We start from the raw sequence: 25705 nt of genomic DNA, 5'->3' as shown, positions 1-25705 counted from the left end.
ATACTTTTAATCAGTACTTTTCTGTAAATATCTTCAATATTTTCATAAATTAACATTTGTCAATTTTAATTTTTATTAAAATTCAATTTTTATTAATTTGTTCTGTATTAATCTTCATTTTTCTCAGTAATTTTTCCATAAATGTCTTCCATTTTTTATTAATTTTTCTATATTTGTCTTCATTTTTATCAGTAATTTTTTGATATATGTCTTCAATTTTTCAAAAAATTTTCTAGAATCACCCTCTTTTAACAAAATTTTTTCCATGTTAATTTTCAATTTTATCGTAAAATTTTCTACAGAAATTTTCAGTTTTTCATGAATTTTTACTGTTTGTATTCATTTATTTTAATAATTTTTCTAGCAATGTCAATTTTTATAAATATTTTGTCTTCAATTTTATCAGTAACTTTTTGATGTATGTCTTCAATTTTTTCAGAATTTTTTGTCTTCACTTTTATCAGTTATTTTTCCATAAATGTCTTCAATATTTTCATACATTTTTCTATATTTGTTTTCATTTATTATCAGTAATTTTTCCATGAATACCTACAGATTTATCAGAAAAATTTTTGATGTAAATATTCAATTTTATCAGAAAATTTTCTATAATAATCTTCAAATTTTTAGGAAATTTTTTCCATGTCAATCTTCAATTTTATCAGAAATCATTCTACAGACATTTTGAATGTTTTCCAAAATTATTTCTATATTTGTCTTCAGCGTTATCAGTAATTTTTCCATAAACATCAGTTTTTTTCATTAATTTTTCTATATTTGTCCTCATTTTCATCAGTAATATTTTGATGTATATCTTCAATTTTATCATATTATTTTCTAAAATCATCTTCAATTTATTTTTTTAATTTTCTCAGTGCCAATCTTTAATTTTACCAAAAATATTTTACATTTTTCAATTTTTTCAAACTGAAGTTTTACATTTGTCTATATTTTTATCAATTTTTTTCACAAATGTCTCAATATTTTCATAAATTTTATTTATATTTGTCTTCAATTTTTATGTGTAATGTTTTTCATAAATGTTTTCAAATTTTATAAATTTGTTCTATATTTGTCTTCAATTTTATCAGTAATTATTTGATGAATGTCTTCAATTTTATCACAAATTTTTCTAAAATCATCAATTTATTTTTTAATTTTCTCAATGTCAACCTTTATCAAAAATATTTTACATTTTCAATTTCTTCATAAATTTTTTCTATATTTTTATCAGTATTTTTCCATAATTTTCTTCAATATTTTCATAATTTTTTCTATATTATCTTCATTTTTATAAGTGATGTTTTTCATGAATGTCTTCAATTTTATCAGAAATTATTCCATGTCACTTTTCAATTTTATCAGAAATTTTTCTACAGACATTTCCAATTTTTTAAATAAATTTTTTGTATTTGTCTATATTTTTATCAGTATTTTTCCATAAATTTCTTCAATACTTTCATAAATTTTATTTATATTTGTCTTCATGTTTTATCAGTAATGTTTTCAGAAATGTCTTCAATTTTTATTAATTCACTTATAAATACGTGACAGCTGTAAAGGTTCACCCATGGTACACTGGCTAGGACAGAAACAACTGCAGTGAGCCAAACCCAAGAGCAGATTAGGACACATCCTGACAGAACAAGTAATTTGAGGAAGTTTATCAGCCACTTGGTGTAGAGAACATTAGTATAGCAAGTTCAGGTTTCCTACATCTGGTCACCTCTCCTGAAGAAAGACAGACAGCTCTTCCTGATTGCATATCAGAGTGCTCTCAGGGGCCTCAAAGACGGTCTCAGTAGACTCCACGTGTGCTCAAGGGTTTGCATTTAAGAAGTTCTAAGCACTAATCTTTTTTGTTCAAAATTTTCCTTCTAAACCCTTCAATTGCTGGCTGTTCCCTCCTCACCCACTGGTTCAATGTTCATGAGGCAAGTTTTGCTGAGGAAATTCCATTCCTTAAGAGACTGTCGTGGACAGACCTTTTAGGTGTTAGTTCCTGCAGATAATTTCCACAAATACCCCAAAACACACCTTTATATATATTTTTTCTTTTTAAAAATATTGATTTTTTTTTTTTTTAGGTGGCTACTGTCCATTTATATGACAGTGGCTGTTGAGCTACATGAAGGGTTTTGGTTCATGGAGGTTGCTGTGCGGAACGTGTAGCAGACATCATCCAGCTCTGGGATCAGTGTGGAGAAAATCCAGTTGCCAGGCTGCAGCCCACCACAGGAGTCATATCCCATATCTACAAGGAAGGCATATGGAGAAGGAACACTTACCATGGGGTCTAATATCAATAGTCAGTACTGAGAGCTTTGTCTTTTTTGGCTAGAAAACTTCCTTAGGACTCATATGCAAATAAAGCAATGTAAGCAATGTAGTTTACTAACTACATTAAAAACAAAACACCCCCCAAACAACACCAACAAAAGATTTCTAGGTAGCATTTTGAATCCTGAAAACAATGTTTTACTGTAATGTATAAGAATATAAACTATTTGTTTCACAACTCAACTAAGTATAAACATTTACTTTCAACTTCTGATTGTGATCTAGGGAATTAATTTAAAAATGTGATTATTCCTTACAAATAGGACAGGATGCAAAGGAACATTTATATTATCCAAGAAGAAAGGAAAGGCTATAGAAAAAGAGTAACAAAGACTCAAGACAGATGGGAGGAGAAACTCTCAGGCCAGCTCAAAATCCACAGGTTCCAAGAGACACCCTGCCCTCACTATCATGGGGTCCACAGTGAGTCCCCATCGGGGTTAGAAAATCACAAATATCTGCATTGTCATTCAGGGCTTTGAACAGGCAATTAATAGATTATAAAAAGCAAAGGCAAATGACAATGGTATTAGAAATGCCTTGAAGCCCATTCATAGTATGAGGCTAGCTTTATCTCAGCTCAGATGCTAACAGGCCAGCTTACCTTTACAACACGATCTGTCCCACAGGTCACCATCAGTCCCCTCGCAATGTCCATGGACATATGGGAAATGTTATGTTTTCCTTCATGAAAAGTTGCTAGAGAAGTCCGGCTAACAAAGAGAAAGACAGTTGAAATGTACTGACTGTACCCAGGCCAAAAAGAGGCAATCCTTTAGCAATAGGTGGCTTACACACAATAATGGTGTTAACATTATCTTTTAAAAATATAGCAATTGTTTTCTAATTAAAGGGGTACAGAAAGCAAGATAATAAGAAGGCTGTACAAAAGGTTTCAATGGTAGAAGCTTTGGTCCCAAAGCCAAGACTTCAAAAAGATTAAGACACTCAGCATAAAAAATAACGTATTATTTCCACTGGAAAGACTGGTGCGCAAACATAAAAACATGAACCTGTAGCATGAAGAAAGAACAGCACAGGAAGAGATTGTGAGCACTGATGTAGAAAATGATGCCAACGAACGTCAGCCACTGTCAGAGCCATGGTGCAGCCCTCCCTTCCTTAGTGCACCACCCATCGGGGGTGGGGACGCAGGTCTCTGCCACTGCAGCCATGGCTCAGGAGAAAGGAAAAATAACAGTGATTTTCTCCTACAGGATCTGCCCACATCAGGAAATGTCTGATGAAGTGATATGAGACCATCTGAAGAAAGAGCACAGGTCTTTCCAGTCTTCCCCATAACTAAGTTGGCATGAGTGGACAAAAGTCAGCCAGCTCAGTTGCTGCTGTCCACTTACACAGGGCTATGTCTCTGCGGAGCCCTGTGCGATGGGCCTGTCAGCTGCAGGACTACTCCTAGCGACCCTCACGGGTACTCAGAAAAAAAATCTGTCCCAGACAGTCAAGCACAAAGTGGCATAAAGCTAGGACAGAAATTTCTCTTAAAATGGTTCATGTGGATTGATGAGGTGGCTCAGTGAGGTAAGGTACTTTCCCACCAGTCTGATCCTTAAGAACCATAGGGTAAAAGGAGAGATTCCTCAAGTTGTCTTTGAACCTCCACACATGCCCAACCCATCCATGAATAAATGTAATTAAAAACAAACAAACGAACATTTCAAGAGACATTCCAAAGAGATAAGCATATGGGCAGAAACCTCTCTAGAACCTTCTCGGGCTGCCTGTATTTAGATGCCCATCAGACAGAGAGGGCAGGATGCAGTAAGACAAAGACCGGCAGGCACTCACTCCTCGTCTTTGATGGAGTCGTAACAGGAATCACAAACTCGAACCTGGAACTCAAAGCCCATGACGGGGTAACTGGACCGCTTGCTGCTGCACTTCCCACAGACGGCCTTCCCACACTTCCTGCAGTGATGCTTTCAGGGTGGAGGAGGGAGACAGGAGTTAGCTTTATGTTCATGTAAAAGCAGGGAGAATGTGCTTGATAAACCCCCAAATCCACTGCATCATCACTGACGCTTGTGACACATGATTTTCCCAATAGGCAAGGGTCTTCAAATAAAAATTCTTCCTTGTTTGCTAGACAACAGCTGTGTCTGTTGGTCCACACTGTCAGGCTCACAAAGAGCAGCAGTGTTCAAACCAAACCCAGGCCCTTTTAGGAAACTAACGGCTGAAGATTCTGGCAAGAAAAACCTATTCCTCCTTCAAAGAAAAAATTTAAAGTGAGTTTTCAATAGTCTTGATGGAGGAATAATGTTCTTTTGACTCTTTAAGCTCTGATTCAGGAAATAAGCTCCAAAACTTTCCAGGACACTCCAATTATTACTACTGAGTGTAACAGCCTTTAACCACTCTGTCTGTCTGTCTGTCTGTCTGTCTATCTATCTATCTATCTATCTATCTATCTATCTATCTATCTATCTGTTTCTTTCTCTCTCCTATTACTAATGCATAAGAGAAAATTCATTCTTTGGTGTGTTCTTTGGAAGGTCTACTTCACCAGCTATAATGTGCTGGTCACTGCTGCACAAGCATCACACAGACTCGGCTACTTCAGAGCATTTCAGGGTAATAAGAAATAAAAGAAGCCCACCACTGGCTGCCAGGCTGGACGGGGCCTTACTGGGGAGCAGTTCTTTGAGTGAAAGCAAAGAAAACTTAGTAACACACACGAATGCTAGGCTAATCCCTCACCAACGGTGAACAATCACCACACTCTCATACAGCGCCCCCAATTCATGCTCAGCCCGATGCATTTCACAGCAGGACTTAGGCATCGAATGAGTAGCCAGTGCTATCAGCGACTCAAACAGGCTACTGGGGGCAAGTTTCTCAGTTAAAAAAAAAGTAAGCTATTTGAGAAAGTCTTAATGAAAATGGTCCAGGTGTACTATACAGGCCCAACTCGAAAGGAGCTAATAGTCACAGGGGCAGAAAGCACCCTGGGAGGGCCGTCACTTGTTAGTAAAGGTTTAGGGCATATCACTACATTTCCTCATTTATTCTAATTTTAGTCTTGGCTACTATGAAACACTGACTTTACTAGGTACTAGTCTTAAATGCAAGCAAGTTCTGTAGTTTAACAACAGATTCTGTGGCTTCTCCAGGCACCCTGAGTTTTCCAATGCAGGACAAGCAGTGGAACAGTGAGGGAAGAGGCCTCCCGGGCCCCAGGACAGGCCACGCTCACAGTCAGTCACATGGCAGTGATATATAAAAAAAAGAGTAACCACATTTGTAAGAACAAAGTATGATTTTCTAAAAATTCAAGTTAATGATAAAAATGATGAGATACAAAATTCTTCCAGAAGGAGTTAACACTGGCTACTCACCTGCCTCAACCCCAACGTCTTCGTGTCCCACATCTGCTTTATATTCCAGAAGAAGGGCTGCTCACACTTCTGACAGGAATCACTTTCTAACCATTGAGGAGCCTGGGGGCAGCAGGGAGGCAAAGCCAACATCCATGTGTTAACACTTGCATTTCGGACAATAGTATAGAGTTCTACAACGTTCTGCAGTTGTTTCTTTTAAATTCCACAATGTATTTTAGCTGAGGTTCCCATGATCAATGTTTAGATTTTCTCTTGTTGTTTTGATATGGCTGGCGGCTTTTAGGAAACAGTCTCACTATATAGTCTGGCTGGCCTGAAATCTGTAGCAACCCTCCTGCCTCAGCCTCTCAAGAGCTACAATTACAGGTGTGCACTACCATCCCCAACTCATGCTTGTTTTTTGACTGTGACAATTTAAGCAGTGCTTATAGGGTCATACAATTTGTAACCTACACATAACAGAATAGTTAGAATCTTTAATATATATTACATATTTCTTTGTTTATGCTAAAGTTACCTGAAATCTATATCCACTTGGATCAACACCCATTTCTTGTTTTTGTTTTTAAATATTTATTTATTTTATGTATATGAGTATATTGTAGCTGTCTTCAGACACACCAGAAAAGGGCATCAGATCCCATTACAGATGGTTGTGAGCCACCATGTGGTTGCTGGGAATTGAACTCAGGACCTCTGGAAGAACAGTTAGTGCTCTTAACCACTGAGCCATCTCTCCACACACACACTTTCTTTTCTTGTTTAGCCTGAACTACCTCCTGGAAATGTTTGTAGGATCACTGTAAGACAGAGCAGCAAAACAAACTTCTCATTGCTGTTTGGTCATTGCATCAGACAGATTCACAGCTTCCTCCCGATTCTGCGCAGGCCTCGGGAGCAGGTCCACTCCCCCACCACTGAGCAGTGAGCTTTGCCATTCCCTTTCCTCACACTGACCAACGAGCATGCTGTCTATGTTCATAAACTGCCACCTGCCACACGGCTCTTCTCAATGCATTTTTGTTGAAACAAGACACTTATTAGGAATGTAGAAAGCGAGAGATAGAAAGTATACTTGCTTCTAAGACAGGTGTTTAGCACTTGGTGGTACAGGGATATAATAAAAATGGTAGCAATGACTATTTTCTATGAGTGAATCCAAAGGTCATGGGATAAAAAAATCATTTTCTTGATCCTACAGGGAATCAGTGTTCAACCTCCTTAGTGAAGGGCTGAGTATGGTAAGAGCTTTGATGGGAGACTTTCTCCTGTTCACAGGCTCCAGAAACCTGCTTCATTTCACAGACAGACACCCTGCTGAATTCTCATTATCCTTAGCGCTAACTGTGAACTTGGCTATTAATGATAAAAGTATATCTCTCTCCCTCCCTCGCTCTCTTTTCAAGACAGGGTTTCTCTGTGTAGCCCTGGTTGTCCTGTAACTCATTCTCTAGACCAGGCTAGCCTCAATCTTAAACAGTGGAATGCAGGCACAAGGGAGGTGTGCCCAGTTCGGACATTTCCCTCAAAATGCCATCCTTTAGGAGGGCTCAGCATTTGAAGAACTCTGCTTAGTTACCTGACATTCCTTTCACATGTTAGTCAAACAACCTGTCAACGGATTCCCAGACATCTGAGAATGCTTCCAAGTGACTCAATTTGAATTCTCCATTTCTTTCTCACAGTCAGAGTGGTTTCAATAGCTCAGCCTCAGGGTCAGATCCAAACGTGTCAACCCTAGCTTCCCACTTCATAGCTCTGTCCCGTTTCCTCATCTGGTATAGTCCTTGTAAGGCTGTATGACTAAGAGGATATGAATGTGTAAGTGTTTGCAACAGTGTCTGATGTACAAAGGAGCCATAAGTCCCAGCAATACACAGCACTTCATGTGCTTAAACACACTGAATCTATGCAGCAAGCCTGGGGATCTAGAACACCACTGCTGCCATTGTGCAGACAATGGAACCATGGCTTACAGCCTGGAGCAACTGTCCACAGTCAGACAGAAGTTGAAGACCACAGGAAATCTAGGAGGCTAGTCTATCTTTCCTGACAGGCCACCATGCTCCCCACAGCCTGTGAAAAAGGGCTCTATTCCATTTATGACACAGGGTCTCAAAACTTGGGACTGGGAAGTGATAGCTGAGCTCTGGCCTCAGAGAGCCATGGTTAAGAAGACAGCATATTATGTTGTTGAACTAAAGGGCAGAAGACCACAAGAGAAGGAAAAAAATACGCTTTTAATATATTGAGATATCAAACAATAATCAGTGCATAAATAAGCATGTATTTTGGAAAAATTTTGAAATAAAAAAGTCATCATTTTATTTTGTTCATACTCAGAAGTGGTATTAAGCCCTAAGTTAGTACGAGCCATTTGGCTCCGAGAGTGCTTTCTATGGAGAACAGGGGTTGTTTGCACTGAGAAGAGCAAAGCCGAGCAGAGGACAAAGCTCAGCTGCTGACTGCTTGCCCAGGATGGAGGAAGCCCTGGGTTGGTTTGATCCCTAGCACTGCAGAAGTCGGGTGTGGTGGTGCATGCCTATATACCATTCCATCGCTCAGGCAGTGAAGCCAAGGAAGACCAGGAGGCCAAGGCAACGCTCAGGCCACATACAGAGTCGCAGGCTGGTGTGGGTTACATTTCTGTCTTCAGAAAGAGGTACAATGAGGGGATGGTGGACCAGGGCCTAGCCGCCCACACTAGGCAGATGCTCTACCACTCCGCAGCATTCTCAGCCCAGAGAAGAGGGGATTATCTAAGCACTGACTTCTATCTCTTTCCTACATCCTGTTCCTTCTGTCTAATATGAACAGAGAAAAAACATTAATAATCCCACTTCATTACTGCCACTGACTGCTAACTCATCTGCACTGTATGATAGAAAGTACAGCATTCTACATTCTGAAGTCTGCTTGCTTAAACATTCTCCGTAACTATAATTATTTGTTCACTCATACGTCTTACTTCCCAAAAGGACCAGCCCTAATTATACTCTGTCAGGGAAGCAAATATGGTCTATTGTGGGAGGGGGCTCATTAGTCATGGGGGCCTAGAAACAGCCCAGAGACACTCCAGGTGAGCAGTGTGGAGCTGGAGAACTGTGCTTTATCCCCTGGCTGCTGGCTAAGGAAGACCTGGACACTGGACGGATCCCTGACAGGGCCAGACCTCACAGGTGGCAGGCTGCTCACCTTTGCATGACATTTCCCTAGCTAAGAAAAATCAGTATCTACTAAAAATAATGCCTCTTTTATTATAATTTGCTCCCTGCTTCCTTAGATGACTAACAGGAAGTCATTTCTGCCACACAGGAAGCACCTTGATAGACAGGACTATATTTTTCTTTTCCTACATGCACAATTATAGTTCACCGTTACATAATCTGAAGGAAGGGTACTGTTCCCACTTTCTGACTGCACTTTCTGAAAGACTGTACAAAGGGATAAAAAAGGTGGGGTGAAAGCAGAGTAGTTAAACCCCTGAGAGAATCCCGACAGCTGTGCCCGGCTATGCAGGAAGTGCATCCTCCCTGATGAGAATGATAGACCCAGGACCCAGGACCCGGGACCCAGGAAGCAGGAAACAGATTGGCACACCAGCTATTCCTGGTGCGTATAGCTAGAGGCTGAGAAACATAGAACACAGTCCTAGCAGACCTCTTGCAAGGAAAGCCCTATCATGCAGCAATACAGAGCTGGGACTAAGGATGTGGTGCAACACACCACTCCAAGCCCTACCAAAAGATTTTTAGAACACATAAAACCAGAAGTTAATCAGCAGCCATGTATCTAGAGTTTCCTGTTTGGCTTGCCACACAAAGCTGCCAGGAAACCTGGCAGTTAGAATACCTCTTAATTAGGCAGCACATTTTATCAGTTATGGAGCTGGCTGTCTATTTTCTTTACGGGATGGCAAGTTTCTTGTGGTAAGAAGCCAAACTGTTTCCTATAGACTGAACCCCCTGATTAGTACTTATGGGACATAATAAATACTAAAGTTTCTTCAGTGAGAATCGTAGATATTATGAAGCAACACAAAGCAGGGGCTTACAGGGTGGACTCGGGATTAACGCAACACCCACTGTGATGGCACAAATGGTGCACTAAACCACACAACTACTATAGGACAGTACAGGGAATATGTTTGACATCTTATAACACATACTATAACAATGCAGAATCAAAAAAGATAGAAAAGAAAAAGAAAACAAAACTCATTCACCAGAAGCGTGTAGGAGCCTTGTTATACAAGCATGAAGAGCCGAGTTCAGATCCACAGCTTTCTCATAACAGCCAGACATAGTCACACACCTAGAACTCCAGTGAGGGGTGATCACGAGAGAGGCAGGATTGCTTGGACTTGCTGTCCAGCCAGCCTAGCCAAAACCTGTGAATTCTAGGTTCAGTGAGAGACCATCCTTTTTTCTTTTTTTTTCTTTCTTTCTTTCTTTTTTTTTTTTTTTGTTTTGTTTTGTTTTGTTTTTCGAGACAGGGTTTCTCTGTGTAGCCCGGGCTGTCCTGGAACTCACGCTGTAGATCAGGCTGGCCTTGAACTCAGAAATCCACCTGCCTCTGCCTCCCAAGTGCTGGGGATTAAAGGCATGCGCCACCACCGCCAGGCTGAGAGACCATTCTTAAGGGATAGAGCAGAGAGGATATATCAGGGCTCTTGATGTCATCCTTTGGCCTCTACACATGCATCTGTATGGGCACATGTGTGCATGTGCGTGTGCATGTGCATGCACATTTAACACCAAACCATTTAGCATGTGCTTTCCTCTAAGCTGTCATACAGTATGGCCACCCTGTAAGTGCCCAGTAATGTTTCTGAAGTGGATCTGTCTTTAGATCCACTTCTGCTTCCACCATTACAAGCCATAGATGTCACTGAGCAAAGACAGACCTCACAGGTGCCAGCAGAGATGAGCAGGAGATCCTGCCTGGAAACCGTCTGATAACAGCTATAAAAAGCCTATGGATGTACACATCCCTCTACCAGATTTATTTTCAGAAATTTGCATGGCATGCATAATTGAAGAGCCTCATGATGGCAGGTCAAGCGGAGTCACTGCGGTGCCACTCAAGTGAGCAGACGATTAGACTCTACAGAAATGGAAGCACCTTACACATCCTCTCAAGCAATGATTTCATGTTATAGGAAAGGAAATAGATAGCCAGAGACTAAAACACTTATCTAGACTTATCCACACTAGTTAGTGGCTCGAAGAAATTTAAAACTCAGATTGCCTTTAAAGAAAAATGTATCAGTTTGAACTCAGTAGAAGACAGCACAATGTAAAATAGAAACAGAGAACAGAGGTGCATTTTCCCCATGATGACAACTGCCTGGCTATGTATGCCCTGTGACATCCTTCTCAGGTCTTCCAAGCTGCAAAGCTCTGGAGCTACATGAACACTTCGGAAGGCCTCCAGGAATTCAAATCCATGGATGAGCTAGAATGCTACTGGTTACAAAGAGTCCTCCAAGCTGATATTCAACCTAAATGCTTCCCATCTGCTTAGACTGTTTATCAATGCCAGAAACTCTCACCTAGGACAGAATATTGTACAGTAGAGATGGCTGGAGAGATGGTTGAGTCAGCAAAGTGCTTCCTATGAGCTCATATCTCAGGCGCTCACCCAAACAGTCAGACATGGTGCTATACGCCTGTGATCCCAGTACTGGAGAGCTGGAGACAGGTAAATCCATGGAGTTCTTGGCCAACCAATCTAGTCAAATCAGTGAGCACCAGACTTGGTGTCTCACATACCAAGATGGAGAGAAGAAGACACCCAGTTTTGACCTCTGCCCTGCACATGCACATGAAACCTGCATCCATGCATATATACACGAACACAACACACACACATCGTATTTACATATATATGTACACACATGCACACATACAAGTAAAAGAACTTAATTTGAAAAAGGTTTAAAAGACAGGCTAAACTTTGTTAGGCAATAATCCGTAGGCAGAGCAGTGGGAAAGCCGGGGTCTGTTCACACCTCAGCCACCTTCCTGCCTGCAAGGTGAAAATCTGAAAAGCCAGAGTGAAAAGGAGAGCTGAAAAGCTCTCCTCTGACCTGCCCACCCTCCTGCCCACCTACTAAGATCTTGCTTCTTACCTCTTCTCTGCTAACATCCATGTTCCACACTGCGATGCCACCGTCCACCGAGCAGGAGACGAGTTGCCTTGTAAGCTGCAGGTAGCACAGTGACTGCACCCTGTCACTGCAAATGACACAAGCCACATGTCAACAGAGAAAAACCAGAAGCTTGTCCCTGGAGCTCAGCTCTTTGCCTTCCTTCTATTACTGGCTGTGGCTCTATCACTATTTATTTGGTGAGGTAACGAGGACTGTATCATGAACCTCACCCAGCATTCATTAATACATTATCCATGTAATTACCATGAGTAGAGACAAATAAATAATGCCACTCCTTTTGGATCTGGCACTTAAACAAGTTGGAATGGGTGAAAAAACTGCAGATATGTTTGTCCGTCACCACAATCTATTTACTTATTCAAAACCAAAACGGAATGTCACGCCTACTGAAACTCAGCTCATATGAAGAAGTTGTGAGATCATGAGGACTATGAACAGCCATCTGCACACACAGCCACAGGAGACACACGTGCACAAACGGGTAGGAGAACTCTGCCCTCTTCCTGAAGGCTCTCAGACCCAGGTGCCAGGCAAGTAATCTCCTGACCTATTAACTTTGGCATCTAGTTTTTTCCTGGCTAAATTTCAACTTGATTCTAATTACAGTAAACAGCTATGGTCTGACCAGCAACAAGGAAGAAAGAAAAATGGGGTGAGGGGGTAAAGGAGGTGCTGCTTTTCAAAGGCTAGAAGATACACCCTAAGTATTACAATGTCAGAGCTTAAGTGGCTATGGCTGCCGATATACACATTACTTTTTGATGCAATACATCTTAGGTTTTAATAAAATGCTCATGTCTCCAGTGCCTCTTTTTTTTCCTTCCTTTTTTTTAAAGATTTATTTATTTACTTTTTATGTATATGAGTATAGTGTAGCTGTCTTCAGACATATCAGAAGAGGGCATCAGATCTCATTACAGATGGTTGTGAGCCACCATCTGGTTGCTAGGAATTGAACTCTGGACCTTTGGAAGAGCAGTCAGTGCTCTTAACCGCTGAGCCATCTCTCCAGCCCCTCATATCTCCAGTGAAGGAGCAGCCCAGTACTTTAGTACACACAACCTGCCATGATCAAAGTTTTCAAGTCCAGTCTCAAATCCATGTAGCTACTCACTGGGAGAGAAGAGTGGTGACCTCTTTGGACTAAGAAGGAAGAACACCTTACATGCCATTTTCTTTTTACTAAGGATTGGCAGAAGCAGTTAAAGTGAATTCAGTCCGATCAGGCTGCTGCTATCTTGCACGACAGGACAGAGTACCAGTGCCCTCCCCTTGTGCCTCTGATTTCCCTTCCAAATGGTGACATACTGGTGGCCCTGGAGGAGGAGTGTCCGGCCTTTCCGTCCCCCGATGTCCCACATGATGACACTGTTATCGGATGCTCCTGAGAAGAGTAACCGTTGGATAGGGTCCCACCAAAGGCAGGCGATACTACCTAGGGATGTAAAGAGGGGTCAAACAGAACTCAGCATCAGGACACACAGGCTTGACTGTGGGAAACCCAACCATCAGCTGAGCCTTTGAGTAAAACATCTATCTTGGCATACAAAGGGTCATTCAAACCACAATCGCATGAGTCATGGAGAAAACACTGTAAATCCATTATCCAAACTTGGAAGTTGAAGATTTCTGAGCCACACAGCTCTGAATACAAAGGCCTTTTAAGTTTTTCCTTGTTCTGTACCAATAATTTATAAAGTAGCTAGATAAAAAACATCAATTCACAAAACTTCTGAAGAGGAAAAAAAATCCCAATATGTCATGAATAAACACGCACAGTTTGTGGTGCACATTTTATGCAAGATACAAATCTAGGTCACTCCTGACCCACGAGACTTTATAGACATTTACCCTAAGATGTTTTGAAAATTATTGCCTCAAGAAAAAAAGTAAGTTTACCAAGTAAATATGCCAAAGAAGTTTAAAAAGAAAGAGAAAGAAGGAAAGAAAGAAAAAAGAAAAGAAAGAAAGAAAGAAAGAAAGAAAGAAAGAAAGAAAGAAAGAGAAAGAGAGAAGGAAGGAAGGAAAGAAGGAAAGGAAGGAAGGAAGGAAGGAAGGAAGGAAGGAAGGAAGGAAGGAAGGAAGGAAGGAAGGAGGAAAGAAAGACTCAGTCTTTATACTCCACACACTGCTAACTTATCAAATTGGATTCCCTTGGGAAAATTTTTTTGTTTCTAGAGATTTCTCTTGCAGAGGTGTCTTCAGTTGTTACTACTGATCTAGGCACTAGCTGCTAACAAACAGTAATAGTGAGCCAGTGATGTGCCAATAATCCTCCTGGAGGTATTCAGAAGTGAAGAGGTCACATGCACAAGCAAGTAAGAAAAGCCAGCTTCTCACGTAAACTTTCTCAAAACAGAATAAAAGTGAAGGACAAAGCAAAAAGTAGTTGGCAAAATAAGCTTAGTGGCCCTATTTTTTTTTTCCCCATGAATTGTGTTGAATCCTATGGCCCTCATGTGTCAGTCAGCAGCCTAAATCATAGATAAACACACTGATGATGCTGAAAACCACCAAGTAGTTTTAGCACCCATTCTGCTGTCAGAAGCTCAGAGACCCTGAAGGACCAGAGGTCATGAGAGACTCTGCCATGCTTGGGAGGGGCTGCGATGGGAGCCTTGCTTCTCTGCAACAGAGTTTCTAAGTTTTTTTCAAAGCATCGCTCATTTTCCTTTCTCCTTTCCCCCAGAGTCCTGATCGTGGTGGACAGTCTAGGTCATCTAAAGAGTTTAGCGAAAGTGTGTGATACACCCAGCGTGCTGCAGTGTGTGATACACCCAGCGTGCTGCAGTGTGTGATACACCCAGTGTGCTGCAGTGTGTGATACACCCAGCGTGCTGCATTGGAAAGCCGAAGTACATGGTACTAGCTAAGTACAAGTACCATCCTAAACAGATCCACATCAATCCTTTCAACAAGTCTTCAGTCTAAACTACAGGACCCCAAAGTTCCAATCTGTGACTCAACAGAAATGGGATCCAGCAATCTCTATAAAAACCATGCTACATTTCAGCTCAGTGGTCAATGAGCTAACTCATCATTCACATGTACCTAAAAGGTTTAGCCAACTCAGCCAATGGGAATTCTACGCTCTTCTATAGAAACCCACCACCATACAATGAGCGAATCTACTCCTGACCGAGAGTACAGTGACCAAGTGTAAGGCTGACAAGCCCATGTAGTTTCTCTAATGGCACCACTCTAGAAACTACCAAAATCAGAACAGCAATAACGAGAATTGTTCCAAAGGTCTGTTTAAAAAAAATGGTCTGGGGATGGAGGCATAGGTTAGTGGTAGAGTTCTCACTTGGCATGAACCAGGCCCTGGGATCAAAAACTGTGCCCACCCTTCCAAACCTTCCAAAAAAGTTCTTATGGAAACAATAATTTTAAAGGTTATTGGGTATGGTAGCTCACAACTGTAACCCCAGCACTTAGGAGACTGGTGGAGGAGGATTATTATGAACTGAGGCTAGCCTGAGCTGCACATTAAGTTTTGGGTCAGCCTGCGCTAGCATCAGATCTGCCTTAAAAAAATCAATCAATCAAATACAAAGCATCCATATGAACAATTTAGACAGGATTTCTGATGTATGAAACTGACCTGACCCTAAGTTTTTTTTTCAATTCCAGGACACCGAACTCAAACTGAAATATGGCAGCTCACAAGGAGTGGACCACTCCCAAACCCACAGAGCTGATGACTGAATTTGGATGCCTGACCTAGGTGACAAACTCGTGAGTGGAGCCTACCTTCATGTCCCTTGAGGGTCGTGATAATCGAACAGGTGTTCTGCTCCAGCTTCAGCAGGGTGATCTGTCCCGAGTAATCACCGACAAAGGCATGCTGAGTATCCAGATCATACCTGAGGAGAAGCAGTCAAGGAAAGGTAACAGGACCCATTTCAATACACTCGCATACACCAAGCAAAGCCAGCCATTGACCGCAAACCTGGGATCACAATGTGACAGGCAATGAGCAAATGACAGTTAGGTGATAGGTATACACTGAAAGAAAAAGTAAGCAAGCACCAGATTCATAAGGAAAGCTAGCATCCATCCAACGGTTACATCGAGGACAGTATCATAGGAACCAGCCATAAAAATCATGAGAGCCGGTAGAGACGGCACACAGGCAATTACAGTCAAGTTCTAAGAAACCATTAAAACACACACACAATGGAACCGGATGTTGTTTTATGAAATATCCATAAAAATGATGTCATACTGACAGCAAGTACAGGACATGGACTTATCTTTCTTTTTGCCTAGATAACCCAACTTTAAATGACGACGACAGCTTACTTTACTTTCCGGGTGAGGAGTTCCGTAGTGCGGACTCAGCTATGTTGTGACAGCCATCTCGAAGCATATTAAGTACCAGTAGCAATTCATTCCTCTCTCACTCTGTAACCATGGACACTTGTAGGACACTAGTGCTGGATAGAAAACAACAGAGTGACAGCTATACAGCCGAGGTCGGGAGAACTACAAGCCAGCTGTGGCTGTGATCTTGTGCTGTGTTCTGCAAAGCCATTATGAGAGAGAGGTCTTATATGAGACAGAAAGACTCACTTAGAATATAACAGATGAGCACCTCTCCCTCGAGCCCAAACTGTATGGTGCTACTTTATATTTTTATCTTAACTATCTCATGTTGTGTATTCATTTGTAACAAAAATTAAGAAAGAAATTCTACAATTGTTTGTGGGAGAGGTGTGCCATGGCACTATCCATGATGCATGTGCAGAGGTCGGAGGACTATATTCGCAAGTTAGTTCTCTTCCATGTTGGACCCAGTGACCAAACTTGGGTTGTCAGACTTGGTGGTAAACACCTGCTCCGCTGAGCCATCTTCTTGGCTCATAACAAATGTTTTAAATGAAAATTTCTGATGGCGGAGCAGGGGGGAGGGGAGGGAAGGAGTTTCACTCTTCTATTCAACTATAAGAGAGAACTACACAGGGAGCTGTCTGCTGTCTGCTGCTCATCACCCTCATCCTGTCAGTGTATCTCCTGTCAGCATCGGTGCACACAGCAATCACAGGTCACCTGGAGCAGAGGTGCACTATGGGTAAAGCTGGAACGTTAAAGCAGGGATTATCATCATCTGGGAAATTCGAGGCACCTGTGAGAGTACGGTAAGAATTAAAGCCCCCTTTCAGATAAAAAAAAAAAAAAAGGCATAGAAGGCAGTTTTGTATGCTGCTCCTGGCCGCCCACTTGTAAAGCAGAGAGTGAGGCACAGTCTTCCATTTTGTAATAAAGGAATGAAGGGCAGGGCCTGCATTAGCCAGGTCCTACAACTTTGTATGTAAAAAAAAAAATTGACAGCACCCACAGAAAACACATTTATGTCATTATTTTTCACAGACAAGCTCTATAACCAAAGAAAAGGAGACCTGGAGGTTCTTGGATTTTAGGATAAATCCACAGGGGTCACTCTGTCTTCAGAACAGCTAACAATTCAATTCCAAATTAAGCAGCAGCAAGGAGGTGAGGTGGGGAGGCGAGGAGGGGTCAGGCACTCTGAAGGATACTGTAAACAAGAAGCCCACGATGAAAAGAAGTGCCGGCCAAGCATGTTCCCGCTGCGTGTGCACATCCAGCTCACACACTTGTCGTGGCCAGTGCTGATCACCCACTCGGCAGCCAGGCTGAAGATGATAGCAGACACTCGGTTCTGATGGGCTGCAGGGAGACAAAGGGAGGGTCAGTGCCCTTCAGGAAGGAATAGCTCTCCACAGGGAGAGAGCTGGGGCTCAGCCTCCACAGCATGAAAGTGACTATGCAGGCATGATCCCAGGAAGATCCCAGATAATCTGCCTCTTCCCAAAGCCCTGGACCACCCCAAATGGAAGACTATCAGAAGCCAGGAGCCATTGAGGAAACCATCTGTGCTCAAGAAAGATTCCAGAATCGAAAAAAGAGATTTTTTTTTTTTAATTATCTGCCCACCTATGTTCGAAGGAACATTTTAATTTTTGTTCTGACAACTTTAATATCCTGTCTATATGACAATTATGGGGTTTTCTCAACAGAGCAAAGGTGGGTTGTAGTTGGTGATTACTACAACGCATGACTGTTCCTGCCATGAAGGATGGATGTGCCCTCAAACTTTAAGATAACACAAACCCTCTTTTCTCTCTTAATTTGTCTTTTGTTAGGTCTTTGGTCACTGCAATCAGAAGAGTAAATTATATACCTGGCTAATATCTTTTGTACTTGTCTAACATAAGATATACCCATTTTAAAACAAATAATTATCAATAAGTTTTTTAAATTTTTTATGTATAGTTTTTTATTATTATTTGTAAAGACAGACCATCTGTAAAGTTCTTTGACGTAGTAGCTGAGAAAGGAAGAAGCTTTCCTATAACTCAGCCTCTGAAATATTTCCAGCTGATTCCAAGCCTCCCCCGGGCAGTAGCATGACTCTGCTTCATCTGGCATACAACTCTGCACACAGTTGGTATCTAATAAATGCTCTAGCTAATGAAGTTAGAGGCGAGAAACAGAAAAGGCGACCTTTGCCTCAGCTCTGTGAGCTGCTCCAGAAGAACTGAGAACATAGAGAGCCAATGTAATTGTCATGCACACAAACCACATGCTCCTGAAGACCCCGGAACTTCAAGGGTGCTTGCTGCAGCTCTCGGCTCTAGGTTCAAGCAAACAGACCCTGGTGGGTGACTGGGTGGCTAAGTGGCTTTTGTTTCACTTTTTTCTGATTTAATGGTATTTCTAATTTCCACAAACACAGGGTATTTATTAATTTCAGATACAAACGCTGAGAGATGTGGCTTTTATTCATAGAATAAATCTTTTAAGTAAAAGATGACTTTGATCTGACTGACCCCACTTTTTCCCACTAAATTCATGGCTGTCAAACTGGGGAAAGACAAGGTGTATCTCGGCTCATGGTCAAGACCTCAGGCTGACTCTCAGGAAGAGCTGTCCTGTTTACAGGCTTAGATTCTTTCTGTTGTTGAAGTTTTTCAATGTTTTCTTGAGGCCAGGATGGTGAATGCTTACCCTGCTTCACCCACAGTTTCTAAATTCTCCCTTGGGGTAAAATTAAAAATGTGGCAACCCTATTCAGGCTTCCACATGGTTTTTAAGATGTCATAAATCACCAATGAAATGCAAACATGAAAACCACCACAAAACATATAGCACACAGAGAACTCTGCCACCTTAAATACAGATTTTACAAAACGTTTGTCACATTTGTTCCAAAGGACACCCTCTAACTCAGCTACAGCACACTCCAACTGCATGGGAACAGAAGCACACATCTCGAATGGACATTCATGGAAAACAAATGACCAACACTAAGTAAAGCTCAGGCCATTTTAAAACTGTGAACTTTTCTATCAATCTGGTATCAAATAATAAGGCAGCAGTGTTGGGAAGATCCAGCAAGAGGGCTCCCCATGGAGCAGCACTTCTGCTTGGGAAGAATTAGCAAACACATTTCCATAGCATTAAAATAACTTTGTAGTGTCTGACCTGGCTCTTCTGCTTGCAGGAGTTGGTCTTAAGTAGAAGTCATCAAGATTAAACATCTAGAGTCATTGTCACAGTCGAGAGCACACACATTTATACATGTATTACACTATTAATTACACTCACAGACATGTGCATGTACACACAAACACATACATGTATACTGTGCTGTATGTTAATCAAAACCTGGAAACAGTGCATATCTTCTTCCAATAACAGAAAGAATGGTGAAATTAACTCTTGCACCATAACCCAATATACAAAACTGTAAATGCCAGGATGCAGGAAAGGATGATAAATGACTTATCTCTCACGTAACTAGTGCAATACAATGGAAATGTTAGCCTGGAAACCTACCTTATGTCATAGGAGAGGACATTCTAGCTTTATGTCTATGTATCTAAATGTGTACGTGTGCCAGAGTGTGTGTCATTACCTGGATAGGTCTTGATAAAATTCATTTTATTAAAATCTTCAGACACGTGAAATTCCTAAAAGCAAGCATACGCAATAAAAAGACAAGTTACAGTTCTTAAAACGACAGGAGCTCAACTTGAAAAATGAAGCAAGGTCCAAAGAGACACAGCGCTCAGGATGAGCTACAGAGGGGTGGGAACTGCTCCTCCCTGCAAACCTGTCCTAGGTCCCCTTTCCTTCAAGGAGAATTTCAACAGCTGGCATCCTACAAACAAACTGTGCCAGTTCAGACTTTAGTGCAGTGCTTCCTCCAGAGACCAGCTACGACCTAACTGCAAATGTTTGTTCATTTTTCTGCTTCAGCTCTACAAAAATAATTAATAAACCCCTCAAAATAATGGTTAAAGAACACAACATTAAAGACTTGTTATCAACAAAGTTGATGACTTACAGAATAGACATGGAAATGGCTCAGCAATTTAATGAGTAAAATATGCATGTTGTGTGTACAAATATATCCTCTAAAACACGAGTTTTAGAGATTGTGGAGGGTCTTTTGATATTTTTATTCTCCAAATAACTAGGAGGGGAGAAAAAAGCAAACACTTTTGTAACGCAGAGAATAAATGGAAGTCAAAAGAGAATGCATTAACTAGGACTCCTACTGGTCAATGTTAAATTGTTAAGGTGCTATGAAACACACAGATTATTAACTGTAGACTGACTGAGAGTGAGAAAAGCACACAGAAAGAAGGACAGACTTCCTGTCCTCAGTCTGGCTTTGGTGGATACCGAAGTTCATGAGTACTGTAAATGAGAATCTAGACAAAGTGGTAGGCCCACCTGGGGATCAACTGCTGACTGCAGCAGGATTAGCTCTGCACGGTCCCTTTGTGCTGGAGTCATAGCTTCCCATGTGCAGTAACAGCAGCCTGCCCTTCAACCAAAAACAGGACTTGAAGAATCCCTCAGAAGATGTGCAGAGACTACACACCGGCACCTGGAGAAGGTGCCTGCAGCTTACACTGAGGGTTTCTTATCTCAAGGGAGCATGTGTACCATCATGACATCCCTAGGAAGTCTTTGGACAGAGATAGGCAGAGCTTTGCCACTGACTGCTACTCTGTGTAGAGCAGTCCTTGCCCCCGGCCAATGCTGTATGAATCCCAGGGCAGCAGCCTATACCCTTCCTTTCGACTTTCTTCTTAGTCCTTAGACATAATCAAGGCATCTTTACATTAAAAGACAAATCAACAAAACAACAATGAAGCTCTTTGGCCTACACAAGATCCTTTGTGGTTTCTCAGTGGAACCCTTTTCTTATGGTCAGCTACACTAACCACTGACAGGCTTTCCACCATGATCCCTCTCCTACACCACGGTCCCTCTCCTATCACTCTGCTCCAAGCTTCTGTCTGTAACGAGAGGTGCTTCTTCCTACCCTGCTGGCTGCCTTATATATTTACTTATCTTCTTTTTAATTAACACGTAAAATACTAGATAAGCTTTAGGACACTTTCCAACACACTGTTTTGATGGTTCTCCCTGATCCACCATTTTGCCACCCCTCTGTCACCTCAGACCCTTTTCTTCTCTCATGACCTTTGTGTCTTTGTACCCAGGCTCTACCCTTCCCCTTTGCCAATCTTGATCTCCTTTCTAGCTTTATTAAGATTACTCACTCTTACGTCTGTTTATATATAAACACAGGCAGCTAATTACAGCTTGATCTCAACCTTCTCTGCTGCCTCTCTCCCGTCACCAGTTACTGTCCTGGGCCTTCCCTTCCTCTGTAAAAGGCATCACAGACCACTTAGTTCAAGCACCAAATCTGCGGTCACCTGACGTCTTCCTTCATGCCCTCAGAAATGCCAGGGGCCATGTTAAGTACTCCACTCTGTCTATTTCTGATGCCACTGCCCCTGACAGCCCAGACTCCTGGTTGCCATAGAAACTTGACTTCCCTTTTTTTTTTTTTTTTGACTATCCAATCCAATCTCCATAGAGCATAGAGTCAGTCCTTAAAGAATACAGCCAGACACAACAATCCCATCTATAACCCCATCACTCTAGAGGGTGAAGTGGAAGATTATAGCTTTGAGGCCAATGGGGGCTACACAGTAGATTCTAGGATCAGCCTAAGCAATGTAGCAAAATCTTATCCAAAAGAGGTGTGTGTGGGGGCGGGGGGGCAATGTGAAATACACTATAGCATTTGCCTGTCTAAAACTTCTTGATAGCCTCTCACTAAATTTATAATAAGATGTAAAACTTTATCTGCAGGCCTTGCATGACCAGGCTGCTATCCACGTCTTAGGTTTGCCTGGGTCCTTCCTCTATCATTCAGTACCACCCATCTAAGACGCCCTCTTCCATCAGACCTGGGCCCTCAAGGGAAAACTCTTAGAAGAAAAGATAAGCATGAAGTATCTGTGTGATAGGATCAGGCACACTCAGAGTAATATGGCCACAGGTTAATATATTCCTATGAAAACTAGAAAATGACCTTGAATCTGGTAATTAATAGCTTCATTGATATTGTAGCCAAAGTACAAGCAAGGAGAGAGAGAGAGAGAGAGAGAGAGACAGAGAGAGAGAGAGAGAGAGAGGAGAAGAAGAAGGAAGAGGAGGAGGAGGAGGAAGAAGAGGAGAAGGAGGAGGCGGCAAATTGAACTTTACAAAACTTAAAAATGAGTGAAAAGACAATCCTTAGGATAGGAGAGAATTTTGCAAATTGTATGTCTGACTGGAGTCTAGTATTCAGTACTAAGCAAGAACTTAGAAACTAAACCCAGCACACAGGATAGTGGCACTTGCTTCCAAGATCAGCACTTTGGAGGTAAAGGCATGGGCTATAAAGCATGGTATTCTCTATCTCAAAAATAAAAATAAAGTGGATAAAGGATTTCCTGAAATACTAAATATTCACCTCATGACACAGAAATTCCATTCCTACGAAGTCAACAAACTGAAAAATGCAGATTCACAGAGACATCCACAATGCTACAGTAGCCATGTCTGAGACAGTCCCACAAGGAGATAATCCCAATGCCAACCAACTTAGCAGTGGGCAAAGTGAGGTCGCTCTACTTAGGAGAATACTGGTCCACCACTAAAAGGGGTGAAGTAACTAATCCAAAATGCAACAGAGAAGACTCCTCAAGATACACATAAGAAGCTACATATACATGATTCTATTCACATAAAATGTGTAGGACAAACATTCTGAGAAAGTAGATTAGAGGCAGGCAGCAGGGAGATGCTCTGTGGAGTAACTGCTGATGGATGCAAGCATTCTGTGGGGGATGTGCAGATGGTCTGCAATTCCAAAGTGGTGGTGCTGACTTGATCTAATGACTATACAACACTACAGACCACGAAAATGTACATGTAGAATGATGGTCATCGTGATACAGAGTTATATTTTGTTTAAGGACAAAAATAGATATATACACACAAACTCAAAAAACACCAGTCAATAACAGACTGAAAATTTAAATATCCCATTCTTCACCAAAGGTGGTTCGAGGTATACTGCTTTCCCCAGAATCACAGAAGTTCCTGGATGAATAGCTGAGCCTTCTTCTCAGCTCTGTCTTACACAGACACACGTACACAGAGGTACGTGTTAAAGGTGGCAGCAGCTACAGGCCTCTAGTCCACTGTAAAAAGGCTGTGCTCTGTGGGTGACCCAAGCACTGAGACTCTAACCATGAGAGCATTTTGAGACCCATGGAAATTGATTTATAAACACTAATTAAATTGAACCCATCTTCAGTCTATCATCCATAATGAATTAGACACTGCTCATGACAAACAACCTGCTCAGCATAAGCAAGCATGGGGTAGTCTTACGCAGGACATACTGAATACATGGACCCTACTTACCATTACAGCCCCGTTATCCTGGCCCACAAATATCCGCCTGCTGTCGTGATGGTAAGCCATAGCAGAGCAAGGAGCTGTGGAAAAGATCAAGACTACATCATGAGAAAAGCTAAGCACTGGAAGCCATTGTTTAAAGTACACTGCTATTAAGAAGAGTTATGTGGGTTAGGTTAAAAAACTAGACATAAATGCTTTATGAAAAATAAATTTTCCACACTGAAAATATAACTGAGGTTCCCCATGATTTAAATTCTAAACTGGAACGCTTGAGTCTTCTCACAGTTACTTCTAGAGTTCTGGTGATGTGAGGCGGCATGAAGTCTCGTCTGGGTGGAACTCCCCCCCCCCCCCCCCCCCCCCCCCCTAGCATGGATGGCTCCGGGAACCAGTGCTTCTGCGCATCACGCTGCCCTGCCGCCCTTCCCCAGAAAAGACCAATGATTAAGTGGACTCTAAATATGAAGGGTACTGGCATTTGAATTCCAATCCTGTGGCATGTGTGAGCAAGCCAGGAAAGCCACCACAGGATTACATTTTCCCAGTAGAAAAAAAAAGAATTACTCCCCTTTGCAACAGCACACAGCCGCTGTAGTGAGCAGAGCTATGACTGATATTACCAGTATCGGCCTCTTTCACAAACACACCCATTGTGGCCAGCCCAGCTCTCTTCCAGGAATCATGGGCAACAAACTATGTTTCTCAAACAAGAGAAACTCCAAATTGTCCTCTGAAAATTGGAAGGAACAAGATTCCTAAAACTGAATATTTGGAGACAGAACTGTTTGGGTTCACTCAGCATAAAGAATTGAAACTAACAACAAAAGCAGCACACAGGAAAACACAGGGGGAAATGAGCCAGATGTGTGTGGCTTGAATTAAAATAAAGGGAAGACGGGCTGGGAGGTACAAGCTGGTAACTGAGCAGTGGGAAGGCAGAGGGAGGAAGATCACAAATTCAAGGCCAACTTGCAAGTCGCATGCTGCTGGGCTGCATGCAGAGCATTGTTTCAAAGCCCAAAAGGAAAAGCCAAAAAGAAAAAAAAAACTTCAAAGGAAGTTTCCTCATTCCAATAGGCTTATGCTTTTTTTAATCTGTGTGTCTGTCTGTCTGTCTGTCTGTCTGTCTGTCTGCCTGCCTACCTACCTACCTACCTACCTACCTATCTATCCAATATGGTGGCCAGGGTGGGCAGCAGTACATACCTCTTAATATACATGTATGTGTGCATGTGCCAGAGGTAGCCATTAGGTATCTTTCTTTGATCGCTATCTTTACGATTCTAAACAGCATCTCTCACTGGGCCCGTAGCTGACCAATTCAGCCAGGCTAACCAGCCAATGAGCTTCTGGGACCTGCCTGTTTCCACCAACTTTTCTATCCCGTGCCCTACAATGCTGATGATACAGGCAAGCAGCACTATTATGCCCAGCCTGTGGGTTCTGGGGATCTGGACTCAGGTCCTCTTACTTGTGTGGCAGACACTTTACAGGCTGAGCAATCTCTCCAGTTCTTGGGCTCATATTCTGCCCATGAAAATATAAAATATAACACAAAACTGTACCCAGAGACAACTGTACAACTACACATAGGACTACTTCAGTTGCATTCGAGAGTGCTGTATGTGAAGGTAGATACTGACATTATACAAAAACATAAAAATAAAAAAAATAAAGAAAAAAATTGGTGATATATCACCAGTAGTCTCCACCAGGCACAGAGGCACAGGACGATAATCCCAGTACCCGGGAAGTAGAGGTAAGAGAATTTCTGAGAGTTTGAGGCCAGCTACATGTATTAAGTTAGGCTGTCTGAATTAAAAGATAATTATAAACACAAACACACTGCTATACACACAGACACACATGACATCTCACAATTAAAAAAGCAGTTGCTATGATGATTTAAGACTCACTGTTACCAGCTTTGCTTTCTTATCAACTGATGATAAATTTTGGTATTGACTTCAAGGCTCAGTTCTTCTGATGCCTGACACTGTCATAAAACCACATAAATATG

The 25705-nt window shown here is 41.7% G+C and overlaps 1 protein-coding gene across 3 annotated transcripts in view; it reads right to left on the bottom strand.

The window, feature by feature from the left end:
- Positions 1 to 1454: 1454 nt before the first annotated feature.
- Wdfy1 (WD repeat and FYVE domain containing 1) overlaps positions 1455 to 25705 on the bottom strand; it is a 49462-nt gene continuing 25211 nt past the window's right edge. For all 3 annotated transcript variants that reach the window (XM_028789443.1, XM_028789444.1, XM_028789445.1), the window contains exons 3-12: positions 23689 to 23762; positions 19820 to 19874; positions 17418 to 17568; positions 15631 to 15743; positions 13186 to 13312; positions 11836 to 11941; positions 5700 to 5801; positions 4150 to 4280; positions 2945 to 3053; positions 1455 to 2254 (exon numbers count right to left, since the gene is read on the bottom strand). In XM_028789443.1, coding sequence (XP_028645276.1) covers positions 2195 to 2254; positions 2945 to 3053; positions 4150 to 4280; positions 5700 to 5801; positions 11836 to 11941; positions 13186 to 13312; positions 15631 to 15743; positions 17418 to 17568; positions 19820 to 19874; positions 23689 to 23762 — 1028 coding nt within the window. In that variant the 3' untranslated portion in view covers positions 1455 to 2194. The remainder of the gene's footprint in view (positions 2255 to 2944; positions 3054 to 4149; positions 4281 to 5699; positions 5802 to 11835; positions 11942 to 13185; positions 13313 to 15630; positions 15744 to 17417; positions 17569 to 19819; positions 19875 to 23688; positions 23763 to 25705) is intronic.

Source organism: Grammomys surdaster, unplaced genomic scaffold, assembly GCF_004785775.1.
Source record: "Grammomys surdaster isolate TR1022 unplaced genomic scaffold, NIH_TR_1.0 125833, whole genome shotgun sequence".
Taxonomy (NCBI): domain Eukaryota; kingdom Metazoa; phylum Chordata; class Mammalia; order Rodentia; family Muridae; genus Grammomys; species Grammomys surdaster.
Note: the sequence above shows the minus strand (reverse complement) of the source record. Positions and strands in the feature narration are given on the sequence as shown.